At 39.8% G+C, this 17191-nt stretch overlaps 1 protein-coding gene across 1 annotated transcript in view; it reads right to left on the minus strand.

Moving 5' to 3' along the window:
• Positions 1 to 17107, minus strand: part of LOC104469200 (nucleolar protein 4-like) — a gene marked incomplete at its 3' end in the record, with an annotated part of 92870 nt that extends 75763 nt beyond the window's left edge. Inside the window, exon 1 of the mRNA XM_010083624.1 lies at positions 16970 to 17107. Coding sequence (XP_010081926.1) covers positions 16970 to 17107 — 138 coding nt within the window. The remainder of the gene's footprint in view (positions 1 to 16969) is intronic.
• Positions 17108 to 17191: the final 84 nt, after the last annotated feature.

Here is a 17191-nt window from a genome sequence, read left to right on the forward strand (position 1 = left end):
ACAGAACCATCCATATGAGGGTTTGGTTTTTTTGTTTCACAGCTGTCTATGGATTCAAGTCTAATGAAGGGGCAGTTTTTCCAGAGCAGGTATCTATCAAGCAGGCCATGTTTGGCAATACAACAGAAGTATATGAAGAATAAAACAAGAATGGCCAATTTACTTGTACTCCAACACAGTTATTTGAATTCAGACCTCTGGAGGCAGCAGTGTCACCTAACCTTCAATGTGTATTTTAAGCAATAAGGATGCTCCAAACTTAGCACATTTGATAATACCACTACTGCTGCTGTAATTCATGCCACAACAAAACTTATTTACATTGACCCTTTCGTGACAAAACACGTTCAATTATTGCTGCAGTGACCAAATAAAGATGAAAGATGAGAAATGAAAAGGCAATAATGATGTATGACTTCCAGTTGCCATCCCTCTGCTCATAACTTCTTGCTAACCCATTCCAGTAATTTTGCTGGATGTGGACAAGCATGAGTTATTTTTCTCACTGCCCCTATTTTTATTCCAGCCCACTTACTTTTTTTTTTTTTCACAGTGTTCATGGAAAGAACCCAAATAATCCCAACAGCTCCAAAGAACCCCCCAGGGTGACACAGAGGAGCTCTGACACATTCCCAGCAGTGATGGAGAAAATGTCAGAGCCTTTATAGCATAATTTTCTAAATGTGCATGACTCCAAATTATATTGGGTTAGGAGGTGTTGATACACCACCAGCCAGACAAGTTTTGTCCTGTCCTGCTCCAGTACACCCAACTTTCTTCAGCGAGGTCCCTGCCCAAAGCTACGTGGTCCCTTCCCTCTGCACAGCAGGTTGTGCTTTTTACCCCCAGGAGACAGCTGGACCAGAGCAGAACTCCTGCACATGCATGATGAGAGGACTGCCATAGTCCTGATGGAAGTGACTGTGTCCAGGATTCAGGAAGATAAGGAATTTGCAGTGCACTCTCCTCCACAGGTTAAAGTCTCAGAGAGATCAGGTGGGAGGAGGTGCTCTGAGAAGGCAACGAGGCTCTCATCCCATGAACAGTCCCTAAAATTCACTAACCATCAGCTCAAAAACTTTGTGGCATTGTGACAGGTTCTGGTATCAGCATCATTAAGAATTTGCTTGGTATTGCCCACCACTATTGCACACTATTAAAAACAAAATGCTTTAGAGATGGGACCAACATCAAATCCAGATCTTTGCAGCTTTAATCTTTGGGGGAATTCACACATGAGCTCTATAGGGGAGCCCATCTTCAATCATTATTTTCTCACTGTCCAAACAGCACAGCGGGATCCCTAATGATTTCAAACACTCTCATTATGACGACAGTGTTACCTCACACCGCTCTCCGAACACTCAGAAGTTTATAGTGTTGATTAACTGATAAAGATTTAATCTGTTTATTACTAATGAGTTTTGTTTTAGGAAATTTCCTATGGGGGACCTCTCTTTTTTAATTAAAAAGAAATGCATTACAACAATATTAATTTAAAACCGGAGATACCATCTCAGCAGAGCTAACACTTGCAAACATTAGGAAGACATTCAAAGAAGAAACTCAAAAGCAAAACTCATTTTGCTGCTTTTGGTGGCTCTACTGTGCAGAGCTCTTTTTTGATGGTCCTCCTACCTCCCTCACCAGACACTGACTGATACCCAAAGGTAGGTAGGCATGATGTGGGTGTGCTCTTGAAGCTGCATTTCTCCATCCAGCTGAATAAAACTGCAAGCATCGCTACTCCTTCTAAAATTACAAACTCTATGTCATGCCTCCTAATTCGAGTGCCAGAAATTAATTCAAACTCTCCAAATCTTGTCAGTCAAAAAGCGTAGGAAAAAACAATTTACACAGAGTGGAATCTGCTTTGGGAAAAGACAATGCTATTATTTAACAACTATACTTCATCATAACTTCATCTGGTGGAGCCTGGACATGACTAGGTCAGGCTTCATTCTCCTTGGTGCTGTCAAGCAGTAAGGTAGAGCTTGCTTCAGAAAGCCCGCAGCGCTGCAGGAGGTGCTGAGCTGCTGTGAGTAAGCTGTTCAGTCCCCCTGGCAACATGCAATGCTTTGCAGAGATGTAAGCTTTAGCTGCAGAAGCAATACACCAGATGAGTAACTTGACTAAGGTAGCTGCTTACTGACACTTTTGATAGCCCACTACTGACATCCCAATAAGTAAAAAGCTGGGCAAATGCTACAGCCTCAAATCTTCCTTTAAACTGTGAAGTCTCTGAAGTGGACACAGTTGTATCAGGCTTTCCTGCCATATGCCATTACACTACACTTTTATCTTAAACTTGCTGTTTGATAAAGGCATTAACAAAGCAGCTCTACTTTATAAGCTGGCTTTAGGTAAAAAATTTCACAGTGCCTAAGGGGACATTTTTTTTAGCCTCAACTAAGGCTAAAAAGAGACAAATGAGGGAATAGATGATAATGCTATTCAGATGTCTGAAAGGCTATGAAATGTCCACCAGGGACAGGGAAAGTAATAGGCTTAAACCACAGCACGGGAGATTTACATTAGACTCTAGGAAAAACTTACTATTCATGTGGATAGTCAAGTACAGTAATAGTTTGCCTGGGGAGGCTGTGGGATGTCTGTCACAGGAGGATTTTGAGACCAGGTTAGACAAATATCTGTCAGGGATAGTTTGAGTAAATCCTGTCTCGGACAGACTAGATATTAATTTAATTCCTTCTTGATAACTCTATGACTGAGAAGCTAAATGACACTTTCAAAGTTATTTGGGTACTAACAATTCGGGAATAGCACAGAGGATATTTATAAATCACTGAGGTATTTTTAGGACTTTCATTCGTCATGGCAAGCGTCCAAGCCCTACTTTCAAAAATGACTTAGAAATGGAAGCCTCACTGAATGTTTCACTTCAAAAATTGGACTTACACTCTTAAATCTTTTAGGCTGAGCTTCATCCCACTTGTTCCAGCCGTCACAGAGGTATGCCCCTGTCCTAAACCAGTTGTCTCAGATTCGTCTCTAGCCAACAGTGTGACAGGCACTGCCATGATACAATTCATCCTTATAGCTGCTGGAATGGTTTCAATCTCTACCGATGAGAAATCAGTGTTTCCTGTTTACTCTCGGGTTTATGTTTATTCAGTGGTCTCCCTGTGTTCTTAGGATACAAACAAATTGATCCTTCTTTTCACTTTCAGCCCTACAAATTCCATTTGCGCTCTGAGATTAAAGTTGTTTGTTTGTCTGTTTTTAGGTATCTACATGAAGAACACATTTCTGGACACAAGTGACTTTTTACAGAGAGTTCTGTACCTCTCGGGAAGTGCTAAGGATCCCTTTGAACAAGGATGCTTGAGGAGTCAGTCTCTCTTGTTGAGGTGGAACCTACAGGGCTCGTGGGAGTAAAGAAGGGGAAAAAAAATGCCAGTGAAGTGAACTGACAAAACTCCTAGTCAAGACAGCAAAAATATCTATTAAATGAAAGGCTCTAATTTTCATAGTTACTTTGCAGAGGAGAAAAAAAAAAATTAATACAAGCCTTTAAAATCAAAGCCACTGAAACAAAAGTGTTTGCAATTTCTTGCTTGAGAATACCTGCACCATCTCATGTTGAAGCTTCTTGGGGGAAATAGGTCTCATAAAACACCCTCTTGATCCATGAATGAACATAACTATCAGCTTTTTACAGTGTTTGAAAAATATTCCTATAAACACATGATAGACTGAAATGGAAAATAAAAGTAAAGGCTTGGGTGGTGGTTTTATAGAAAATGTTCAGTCTATAAAAAACTCTGTTATAAAACCATCAAAGCCAGAAGCATCTACAAAACATTAGCAGTAGATGGAAATCACAATCAACCTAAATATTTCATTACACAACATAAATCACATACAAATGCAAGACTGCTTTGAATGCAGAAATACGATGCGTAACATTTTTCTGATACAATGAGTTCAGATGACAGCAGAGCTAAAGCACAGTTGTGTCAGCACACCTCTGCTGACTAGCATCACCCTTTGCAGTCTTGAAGATGCGTTTCCCCCAAATGGGAAGCAAAGGCTTTTGCTGACTAAAACATTGTGCTCTGAATGAACTCTATCCTCACTAAAAGTTTTGCACATAAATCCCCGCCTTGTTAGTGTGTATATGTAATGAGCTCCTGCCATGATTGTATGTAGGTATTTTACTCCCTTTGGATTCAACACTGGAAAATTTTGTATTGTAACTGTTAGGAGGAATCAGTGGTAGTTTACGTATAACATAAGCCTTATACACTTGTCTGCAGAAATAATGTAAAATAAATGATCAGACTGAAAATCCCATTATGTGTTCTTTCCTTCATCTGCTTGCTCAGTAACTGTAAAAATATTAATATTTTAAGAGAGTGATGACAATTTAAGGATATCTCTCACTCCCATACAAACAAATCTAGTTTCATTAGCACACTGATCTGAATCCCCAGGTTAACAGTACATCCATTTGAATATCTAACTCATTCCTGTCAGCACAATATAAATCTACAACAGATCAAAAGTTGTTATTATTTGCTAGCTATTACTAAGCAGCCTAAAAGTAAATAAATTGATCATTTCTATCCAGTTCTTAATGAAAACTGTCTATAACAGCAAAAGGGGTATTTATTATCTGAAATTTATAGTTTCTGTTATTCATTATACTCATGTTTGAACAGCAAATCTCATATTTTACCAGCAGATGGAGACATGAAAAATCAGAGTTATATTAAAGGACATTATGCACACCAGAAGCATTTCCAGCTGACAAGTCCTCTCTCTGGAACCCTTAGAGCAATAAACCCTACAAAGACTAAACCAATAAGGTGGGATGTGGCAGTAACAAGTCAAACTAATTGTGGAAATAGATAATGAAAAAAAAGATAATAAAATTAATTAAAATGGCAAATTAATGTGCCGTTTGAGATGAGAGACAACAACTGAAAAACAGACACAAACTCTGGGATTTTATGAAAGCTGGAGGTGAGAAGAAGTCCTCTGACTGTTTTGATGGAGGAGTTCAAGAGACCAAATAAACGGTAAGAGAGACCAAATCAACACTGAGTAGAAGTCCTTTTCTCCTTTACCTCTCGGAGCAGTCCAGATGGTGGGAAAGCACTAAAGCAAAATCTCTGTCCACAGACAGTGAGGGGTGAATGCTGAGCACCACATGAGTCTAAAAGATCACATCCAAAAGGACTATTCTGCTGAGTCACTTCAGGTGAGCTCATCATCTGGTGTGAATCAATAGCTCTACTCAATTAAGCTCTAGCAATTAGACATAATGGGTTGTGAAACCCAAGTTGCCAAACTGCAAAGGGAAAGTCTGTCACCTTTCTTTCCATGAAGTGCAGTAGCATGGGCCTGAAGATAATTTCACGATAATCAAGGTACCTTCAGAACTATCTTCAGAGGCCCCTTTGAGGTAGACAGCATAACCTGGCCGGTGGTCTCCGAGATAAATACTTAAAGCTCTTTCCATATTGGAGAAGGGCAGAAACTCCTCTTTTTCATCTTTCTTCAGAAGTGTGGATGGACAGGCAGACCTATCATCATCAGTGCTAGTGCAGGAGAAGAGCTTTGAAATGAAACATGGAACAGACCTACCGACTCTTGAGTTTCCTACTGAAAATAAACATGGATATGAGAAGCAAGAGGCAATTTCAAAAAGCTGCCTCAAGATCAAACGCACTCAGAGCCCTGAAGAAATGACAGAGAAGACCCCAGTGAGGACAGGCAGAGCCCTGGCTGCAGTTTATTCCTCATAGTTAAGAGTTATTTCTTGACTGAGGTCTGAATCCTGTTTTCCCTCAGTGCACTAACACCTGATGACTGATGTCAGGAGCTTCGTTTCAAAGGCACACTCCTTTTCCAAACCAAAATGCCAGTGCAGATGCCAACATAGCTTCCGTAGTAAGACAATGAGATGGGATTTTTCACACGTGCACATAGTGGTGAACACTACCCAAAGTGACAAGGAAGATACTTAAATGTCTAGCTCAGGGACACACACAGCCCTGAGGAGAGCAGGAGGAGGTTGAACAAACACCTGTTCTGACACAGAGACCCTCTTCACCATGTTACTCCCTCTACCTGTCTCCCTCTCCAGCGAAGTCTCACCTACTCAGCCTGTTAAAGCAACAGCTGATGCTTCTTCCATCATTAGATGCACACCATTATCACAGCTGGCTTTTTTTGCTTTTCTTTGTTGTGTTTTTTTTTTTTTGTCAGAGGAAGCAAATTAATACTGTATTGTCTACAAAAGTATGTCGAGATAGTATATTTAATATAGAACAATTAACTTAGGCATTAAATGCATCATATTCAGGGAAAAGTATGGGACAGTTCCAATTAAACCAAAGCTAGAACTGGACAGAGAGAGAGGAAGAGCATGTATAACACCTGTGGGGAGATGGCAGTTTGCACTTGAAATGTGAATAATTTTGATCAGTTTCTAACACCAAAAAAAAAAAAAATAAAAATAAAAAATTCAGCAAATTGCAATTTTTTTCTGATTAATTTGAACTTAACCGTAATTTACCAATGACTTTTTCATTTTGAAAAATCATCTAGAAAATAATTTCTGATCTTAGGCCATTTCTGAATTGCTTGTTCAAAAATCTATCTTTTAAAACATAAACACTATAATTATTTCTTTCTTTTTTGATAACCAGATTGTATTATTTCCTGTTTCCTGAAGGATGCTGTCTCTTTCTAATGGGTTAGTTCTCTCTTAAAAATAATTAACTTTTAACTTTGTAGTCTATTTTTTTTAAATATTCACTACAGTTCTGGAAATATCCAGCACACTTCACTTGCCCACTCCAAACTCACTGTTTGGTAAGCAACTGGGAGGTAATAAACCCAGCTACAACACTAAGGATAACTGAACAGAGGAGGAGTGTAACATAGCCAAATTTAACTGAAGTTTTTGTTTGAACTCACATTCATGATCAAAGTTTTAATGTGTTTATTCCCTCTCGATGACTCATTAGAGGATTCATCTAGGTATGAGATTAATCCATCAGAATTTTCCATAATTGTATGAATTCTAAGAAATTGCAGTTTTTAAGCTTAAAAAACTGCCAAGACTTCAGTTCTGCCATGAGACAGGATGAAAATGTGTGAAAATCCCTCCCATAAAACTAACATGTTATTCTTTTACTTAAAGTAAAACTGAACATAGAGGTAAGTATTAGGACAGCTATAAAGTAAGTTTTTTCCTAACTAAGAGACACCAAAAAAAGTTCAAAGAAGCAATTCTGAGGCTGATGATAATCTGAGTACAGAGTTCTTCAGTTGTTCAAAAAATTGTAAATACACCATCAGGCTAAGCCAAAAAATAGAAGGATAACAACTCCACAATGCACAAGTGACCACTAAGTGTATAAATACTGAAATACATTCCCTTTAATCACTTTTTCATGTCTTTCTGCCAAGCTGTAAATAGTTACTCCGACTTTTCCAGAGAAGATTGCACTGTCAAGCTAAGTGCTTCACAGGGGACCTGCCTTTTCAGTCCCACAGGTAATCTGGAAGGGTCAGCTCCTCCTGGGGAGTATTTTGAAGGGAAGGGACTTTAGCTCCCCACTCTGACAGCTCAGCACACTGGACATTAATTTCCATGACACTTTGCTTCTAAAAGTTACTAGCATGACAATGCATACAAAATTTAGTCTTACTTTCATCTCAAAATAGACTGTTCTTTATATCTATTTAGTACTTTGGTGAGTATGAAAAGATTTGCTTTTCCAAAATAAGGTTATCAGTATAAAATAACAAATTCTCTTCAAATATTTTTTATTGTAGGGGATTTTAAAATGAATGGGTGTGAATCCTAGAGTGGACTTGTATGGTATGGTTTGGGGTTTTTTTCCTAAATTATAATATCTGGTATTGTCATCGGTTCAACAATGGGCAAGCTACTAACTAATTGTTAACTCCTAACACTCCTGTCATGTTCCAAAAATGAACAATTTTATTTTCAAGTGTGCTATACTTTACGCACTAGGGGAATGCAATGTAGATCTATAATGCCACCTTTTTTCAGACTGATGAAATGCAACTACTGTATGCCCAAAGTAACCTAACACTAAAGTGAAGCTTAAATGAGAACTCATTACCCCAAAGTGCTGCCTGTGAAATTAAATGTATATTTTCAAATTCTATTCCAAATACACAGAGGGAACTTTTTAAATAAATAATGTGATATACAAGTGACAAAAGTTACATACTGCAGGCCAGGTGCCAGGAAGATACCACACCACAGATCAACACAGCTCACTGACAAAGCTTCTAGAAAAAAAAATAAATGGCTTAAAAATCCTAGTTAATTGGTAAAACACTTCAAAATGTTAGGGGAACAGGACAGATCAGACGACTGTTAATGGAATACAGTGGTTTTGTGTCTAGACCTCTGGGTCCAACTCCAGCAAGGGTTTTTGTCTTGTCAAGTTGCTTCCACCTTCTACCTGCTGCATATTGCAAGGCAGAGCCCTGGGGTAGCAGGGAGATGAAGTGTGTAACCTAATCTCTCCCATCAGTGTTTCTGCGACAGCTGTTCACTTGCTTATACAAACCAAGTTCAGGGTCTCAGCACAGCTCCCAGAGGACAGCTGTCTCCATCACCAAAACCACTGCTACAACAGGCCATTAGGTGCCATTAATTGGTAACCTCATTAGCAACATCAGTAAAGACAATGGGGATGAGATTTTAAGATGCACTGGTGCTGTACAGGCAGCTTATCATAGGGACAAATGAGAAAACATTAGTGGCTTTGCATCACCCATACAAAACCTTGCTGCTGAAATAACCCAGGCGCCAGTTCAACAGCCTCGCTAGCGAGGCAAAGCGCAGAATAATGACACCTGTCCCCAAGTCCGGCGCCCAAAGGGGACAGGAGTCTCCAGGGCACCCTGTGCTCTGCCCACAGCCTGCTTCTCTGACCACACTACAGATATACTGCCCACCCTAGGAGAAAGCTGTTCATCGCACAGAGCTAAGAGGTACTTCCAATACTAAATATTCCTGGAGTATAAACTAACAGCCTCTAACAGAGGTCCTTCTAGACTTGTGCAAGGACAAACGGGCAGGGATTAGGAAGGGGCTTGCTGTAACTGCACAGGTAATGTTACTGACCAGGGATACTGGCCACTGGGGACTCAGACTGGTACCAAATTGAATGCAGGGGTCTGTGCTTGGCACACTGACTTCTGCCCGCAGGCGGTTTCAGCAGCAGTGGTGTTACAGCCCTGATGATCTATGAACATAAGCAAGGTAGGAACTGCACAGAGAATTAGGGTCTGTTCTCAGATGAAGCAACAGAGTACCTAGAAAAATCAGGAAAAATATTGGATACACAATCTCTCCACTAAATCTGAAACAGAAGCAGCAAATGTCACGTCAGATATTGGCAATAAGCTTTTGGTGTAGTCAGTAAATGACATGAACCAAATATCTAACCATGTTCTTCAGGAAAATTCATTATGAGGGGTGCAAAAGTTATCCTTCCAAAAATACATTAAAAAACCAAAGTTTTTTGATCCTATCTCAGATACGAGGGAAGGCTCGTGCACTCAAAATTATCATCAAACTAAATGAGCTGGTAAATAAAGAATATTGCTCTTACTTAGTTTTGTTAATATTTGTGTGTGTGTGCACAGATCAGGTTTTACAAAATGAAATTACCTCAGCAGACTTATGTTGTGCTCTTTAACAACTTATTTGTTGTTTTTTTCTTTAATTAAATTACATTTCCCCGATTCTATTTTTTTTTCACTCCTACAACAGCACTTTTCTCTCCTGGGTAACCTAGGCAAGAACCAGTGCCAGATGCAAAAACCCGTATTTCTGTGAGGAAGCACTGTTGCAGATAGTTGGATCATTTACACCAATTTTTTCTCATTTTCTTCTTCCTCCCTTCACCAACCGTAATCAAAGTCCACAGCATGAAGAGGCCAATCTTTGCCAGCAGAACCAAGTTTTGAAAAACACTGCACAACCATATGTTCAGTCCTGACCAGCGTGATAGTCAGGAGGCTGGCATCTGCAGATGGAGAGGTCATATCACCATTCCGCACAAACATCTTGCTGCTGTACACTGAAGTCAGTTCTAGCCAGACTTTGCTTAGGAGAAATCTTTAAGACTGATTTACAGTTTCATCTTGCCAATTAATTTTTGCTACAGTGATGTAAATGAAATATATATCTAAAAAGAATCTAAGAGAAAAGTGGTGGTGGTGATTGAAAAAAAAAGAACCTTTATGAACCCTCTTGGTAATGTCCTTTAAAAGGAAAATAATTCTGTATCAAATACTATACTGAAGCTGTTCACATGATAGAAAACACTTGCTCATGTTACACATGATGAACCTTCACGAAAGCCCACAAAACTCTATTTGGCCTATAGGGTTATGCACTAAGAGAATACAACCATCTAAAACAGTCTCCTGAACTTCTCTGAAGACCCAGTAGACTCAGTTTTTCTCTAAAAAAAACTCTATCAACCTTTCTTTCAGTAAGCACTGTAAGAACGTAAGTCTTTCTTGCCTTACTTGGTGTCCTTCTGAAAGGAGTGAGAATACTCTGCTCAAATGTTTGTGGGAGTGATACTGGTTCTTCTTACAGAAGCAGTAAGATAAAATGTATTTTCCCCGCTACTTCTTATTTTTCTCCCCCTTGCTCCTCTCTCAGTCTATCTGCTGTTCCTTGAGCAGTCCAAACACTTTTTTCAGGGCTTAAACAGACTTATGGTTAGCAATTTCCACAGGGACTGTGTGCCTGTTCTCTCAAGCACGCTCAGACACCACCGCTCCTCCGAGGGCTGGGAATAAAAATCTGTGTCTGTTCTGCCACTGGCATTGAAACTCAGTGGGTTCATGCTTGTTGTGTCCTCCATTCAGACCTTTACTCCATAGTGATCTCCTTCCTTGAAAGCCCATACTCAAAAGATACGCCTCTGCATTAATTTTCTTTTAAATGTTTTGTAGTCTTATCTAACATTGCACATGAATGGAAGTATTTTCCTTTATTATGTTGCTTTGAAGCTAAAATGGACATAGACGTCTGGACCATAAATTCCTAGCAGAAGGGAGTTACATCTCCAGTTACAGGAGTTTTACTCAGAACATTCCCTGCATCAAACCTGGAGCATGCTCTAAACAGCAAACAGTTCAGAACATTGGTAATTACAAATCAGAACATTTACATTGCAAATGCTGCTTTATTGGGTAAATTCCGCTTCTTAATTTTTATAAATATCAGCTCCTTCATTTTTTAGTAAAGATAAGAGGTACACCCCAGGTCTAATCACTAGTGATGCTGTCCAACATCCATTTTCTTTTTTTCAATTGAATTTTTAAAGCCCAGTCAAATAACAAAGGGAAAAATTGTTTCCTCAGTATAACAAAAACAGATGTTTTGAATAAGTAGGTAACCAAATTCACCCAACATCTAATGCATGACAGAAGATAGGAAATCAGAGTATTTGCAAGTTAGACTCCCCATTAATCAGATGTTTGCAAGTCTCTGCCTTAATTTAGGCATGCCCACGAATTTACTACTATAGCGTATTGCTTCACATGCTAATGTTAGTATATGTAAAGCACATTTGATGAAAGAAAAGATGCAGATGAAATTGTCTGCTCTGTATAATTAAAGTTCACGATTATTCTTTCAAATCTGCAACAGTTAATATGCAAACTATATGTATCTTCAGTATTATTAGTACAATTCTGTGCTCAAAACATGAACCAAGCACTATATTAACATTTTTTTCTTTGCTTATGTATTCTTAGTTGTGCTTTCTCTCTTTATATAAAAATAAAAAAAGTTTAAAATCTCTCAGCTGTTTACCAGAACAGGAAGAAAAGTTGAAACAGCATTAGAATTCAATCATGTATTAACTACAGTATAATGACTATATTACCCACCAGGTTCACCAGAATTTGGTGCTCTGTCTCCTGATATCTCAGTTTAAACCAGTGTGTTGCAAACTGTAGCAAACCTGTAATCCCCCAATATTAAGTGACTTGCTCATTTTCTCGCTCCTCTGTGTATACTGGCTGTAGTAAGATAATGGGACACAGCACTCGGATGTCTTCAGTAATCACAATGACAGTAATGATTCTCTTCCTCTCATTACGTTCACATGCGGTGTGCAGTTTGACTGATGGATACGGCCATCCAGCCTAGAGCCGGTTTTAATTCACAGTTTAGCTTGCAATGTGCTATGGGATCTCTGGAGATGAATAGTACTGTACAAAATCAGGGACATTACCTATGAAAGAAAAATCAAATGGTCACTTAGCCCATCCCCTGACAGAACAGGGACTGTCTTCTGTTGCTCATGATTTACTTTCTTCTGTCTTGTCTTAAATGACTCTTCTGAGGTAGCTTTCATCACTGCCTCTCTGAGACTATTTTACAGACCAGCAGAGGCAAATACAGAACCTTTGGCTGAGCCCATGCCAACCGCCTGCTGCAAAAGGTTTGCAGACTGCTGTGCTGCTGTTCCTTAGTTATGTTCACTTGGAAGGCAGATACGATACTAACACTCTCTGGGACTCATTTGGGGAATAGAGTTTCTCTGCCATACTAGATCATGTCTGCTGAGAAAGAGTTAGCAAGGGGCTCTCAGTGGCAGCGAGAAACAGGTGATCACTTCCCCAAGGCTTTGCCAGATTCCTGCCTTGTTTCCAGCATGGCTTCCAATTCCTGCTCCACTCCTGCCAAAAACAGTTCCCCTTGCAAGAGGTCCAGCAAGTTCTTTCTTCACGAATAATAACATAATTAAAAATCCCATTGAAGACTCACATTTATTTTAATAACCTATGGCTCAAGCTCACAAATTATGCTATTCTCTCCAAAATTATGCTCTACCTGCGAAGGACTAGGGACACACCATGATCAGTTTTAGTTCCTCAGCAAAGCTGATACAGAGATCACAGTTTCAGATACATGTTGGAGATGGATTAGGGTTTAAAGCTTCAAATCTATGTTACAAGGAGAGTCAACATCTATTTGCATCCTGCTGCCAACATGAATGGCAGCATTTTTATTCTGCTGAACAAAACATTAACAAGGACTGAATTTGAAAATGCGATATTTTATTTCTTTCTGCATCAATTCAACATTAAACCGCATCTTCTGAGACGCTGCTGTGCCTACAGGAAGATGCAATTTTCCTTTTCTCAAGCCTTCACCTTTTCCTCACACCAGGCTTGATTCTTCCTGAACTACATTTCCCAAGACACACTGCAGAAGGAGATCATCTGTGTCATGAAACTGTTAGTAAAATCAAGGATGCCAGTGTAGTAGGAATTCTCGTATCACATCTCTCTCTTTATAAACACATTGCACCCACTAGTTTGCCTCACTTTACAGCAACCACTATCTCCAAATAACCTAAAAGGCTTTGCAGCACTTGCATTACCAGATGGAGTCAGCTATGCGGACTGAATACGTACTTTATCTACATCATTTAAGCCCTGTCTTCTCTAAGAGAAATACCCTATTACTTTATTGATGAATCACACCTGCTACCCAAGCCACATATAAGGCCAGTTTTCCCTCACTAGGAAAACTCTGAATTCAAAATCCTTTGTCTAAAACCGCCAAATCAGCATGGATCACCAAGATGTTAAGAAGACCACACAGGCATGACCTGTTCTGTTCTGAGCAAATAGCCTACTACAGTACTACATTTTGAGTGCTACAGTATTTAAAAGGAAATGACACAGCAATTTCCCATCAAATCAAATAATTTCTACCATAACTTTTCATCGGGGTTATTCTGCATGTATCCTGGCATTTGCTTTCTGGGGAGACATCAGGCACAGCTGCATGTCTGGTAAATCTGTGTGTTTGTTTTTTACGTATGGATGTGTATGAAATTAAATTTAATTTGATTCAATAATACTTTACTGGCATGGCATGCTGGCTAAACACTGCCTAAGAAAAATGAACAGACCCTTGAGGTAGCTGTCAACAGCTGATACAATGCATTTAGGATGGGGTTTCATCCTGTATCTGGGGTTTTATCCCATCTATTTATTCACCACTACATCCCATTTCCCATCTTGATCAACTATTTTTAACAGTAACCTGCCATCTGAGGGTACTTCACATCATTGCATGCTCTTTTTCCAGGGGTCAGGAATACTTTTTCTTCAGGCTTTTCAACAAACACATTTTATGATTTCTGATGAGACCCCAAAATATTTTTCTGAAATTCCCTCAGATTTTGGATGTTGAAGCAAAAAGAGGTTGCTCCATTTCATTTTCTCCAATTAGGTTTTCTGCTCAGCTGCTACTTTTTTTTTTTTTTTTTGTCTCCTTATTTCTTCTTGTAGCATATAGACATTCCTTCTCCATTCAGTGTTTCTGTTTCAGCTCTGCATAGTCACTGAAACAAGGCTATTAAGATGACAGCACCCAGTCTAGCACCTTATTGTTTACGTTCTTCCTTCCCAGACCTCAGTTACATTGGGTATCATGAGTTACAGACATAGAATCACAGAATGGTTTGGGTTGGAAGGGACCTTAAAAATCATCTAGTCCACCCCCCCAGCCATGGGCAGGGACACCCTCCACTAGCCCAGGTTGCTCAAAGCCTCATCCAGCCTGGCCTTGAACCCGTCCAGGGATGGGGCATCCACAGCTTCTCTGGGCAACCTCTTCCAGTGTCTGACCACTCCCATCATAAAAAATGCATTCCTTATGTCCAATCTAAATCTATCCTCTTTCAGTTTAAGACTATTACCCCTTGTCCTGTCTCTACAGGCCCTGATAAAAAGTCTCTTCCTGTCTTTCTTCTATATTGGAAGGCTGTAGTAAAGTCTCCCCAGAGCCTTCTCTTCTCCAGGCTGAACAACCCCCAACTCTCTCAGCCTGTCCTCCAGCCCTCTGACCACTTTTGTGGCCCTCCTCTGGACTCGCTCCAACAGGTCCCTGTCCTTCTTATGTTGGAGTCCCCAGAGCTGGACGCAGTACTCCAGGTGGGGTCTCACGAGAGTAGAGTAGAGGGGGAGAATCACCTCCCTTGACCTGCTGGACAGGCTTCTTTATATAATGATGATCATAATAGTATGATCAACTCAACTGATGCTATGGCTAACTCAAGCCATTTAAACTATCTGAATTAATTCTTGCGATTTATTGATGCTATACATATTGCAGGAGTTAATTTTTCATTTCTGGTCCCACAGAAGTCAACCTATTAGCGCTATGGGGCCAAGAAATAATGGCATTGATGTTGCCTGTAGATTTGATCCTCCTGTGCTCCTGTGTCGCAGCAGAAGGAATACATCCTCGCTGTGGTGAGACTGCACCTGGGAAATACAGTCTTCAGCAAGCCATTTACTAGAATGCTGTCCTCCAGACCTTGCTTTATGGTGCAGCATACTCACACATTTTTTTTCATATTAAGCTTTTGCAATCTGATTTGTAAACTTCAGAAACTGAAGCTTCTCAACTCCCCTATTGTGAAGCTGAGCTTTATATAATTTAAGATGCATTCCGTGTTCCTATCTCTGTAATTAAATTTTTGTCTGTTTTTGTTATTTTGAGCACCTTCTGAATTTTTTTTCAAAGAGCTTACTAGGCATTATGTTGAAAGAATTCTGCTGAAAGGATTCATTTTCCTGTATTTTGTATTTATGGCCTTTGTTTTAAGAATAATTATTTAACTGATATATGAATTAATTAAATGGGGTATGGAAGATCATTAAATTGGTCTGAAAAATCTTATGATTTAGAAAAAACAAACACACTTGTTTGGTTTCCTGGTTTCTAAGTCTACAGGATCCACTTGGGACATTTGCAGAGTTTAAAGTGAAAGTTCTCAAACAGCAGCCTGCAAGACCATTCATGGTTCATAGATCAAAAGTATCGGTCTCTAGAACCACACTAACCACTAACACTTTACACATTGACTAGTCAAAAGGCTGATAAGGAAAATACCCATGGTCCTTGAGAGATTTTGAGAATTGACAGGGAGTTGTTGATAAGACTGACAATCTCGTCTATACAACCATGGAGATTACTAAATGATTTTTTGTCTGATTTTTTTAACACAAAAGTAGAATTTTCACGAGCATTTGACTAGAGATGGGATTGCTCAAGAGAAAATGGCAAACACTATGGGACTCACAATGAAATTGTAACAGTGGATATCACTCCATTTTTAAGCTATTTTAACATCTATAAAGAAAAAGCTTCCTGCTCTTTTTTACATTAATATCTTTAGGATACAGATGCAGTTTTGTGGTTAGTTTTCCACAAAGGAATTCCATTTTTTATTTTCATGGGTGATGTTATTATTGGTTAGGTATTTTACTATCTTTTTTAGGTCTCGGTTGTGTTCTGTTAAAGACAATGGGAGTCCTCCTGCTGTATTCGATGACAAGAAATCCAGCATCTAGTGAAGCTGACAAAAAATTGTTTTCCCATATTATGGCTAAAGAGGAAACCTCTGGAGCTGGAGCTAAGGACACTCCTCCCATGCACCCCCTCTTCCCAATTTCTGGGCTGCCCCATTCAGCCACATGGAGGAAGGGACTCACAAATCTTCATAGGGACAGACCTGGCTTCAAAATATATCAGATTAATATTTGCACATCAGGGACTCAAGACCACATTATCATATCATAACTATATGCAAACATTTTTATTGCCTGTAATAAGCCAGTTTAGTACCTTGAGGGCCAAAAGTTGAGCAACGCTACTTTTCAGCAATAGCTACAACTCTACACTATGTACACACGGTAAGAGAGCGCCAGGGCTGGCAAGCAAGAGGTGTCTCAAGTGCAGGGTTCTGGCAAAAGCAGAAAGCAAAGGTGAACGCCGGCAGTGACAGTGGCGCAAGGTTTTATTTCCATTCCCTGCACCTCGAATCCTGCTAACCACGACATGTCACTATTTACAGCAAGTATTTGTAGTTGCTGCGCCGCTGGGCAGACCTACATCTGCCAGCGGAGTCTCATGCGGCATCACATCACGGTAGGATGAATTTACTTGAGAGACTTGGGGCTTGTTTCCAAAGGCAAGGGCTTCCCTAAGCCAAACCGCTAGCTCCGAGGGACCTGTGATGTCCGCGGGCATTCGGGACCGCTCTGACAAAGCGGTACCACCCACACGGCTGCCCGCACCCCAGCACCCATCCCCTGCCGGGAGCACCCATCCCCT

This window comes from Pterocles gutturalis, unplaced genomic scaffold (assembly GCF_000699245.1).
Source record: "Pterocles gutturalis isolate BGI_N339 unplaced genomic scaffold, ASM69924v1 scaffold425, whole genome shotgun sequence".
Taxonomy (NCBI): domain Eukaryota; kingdom Metazoa; phylum Chordata; class Aves; order Pterocliformes; family Pteroclidae; genus Pterocles; species Pterocles gutturalis.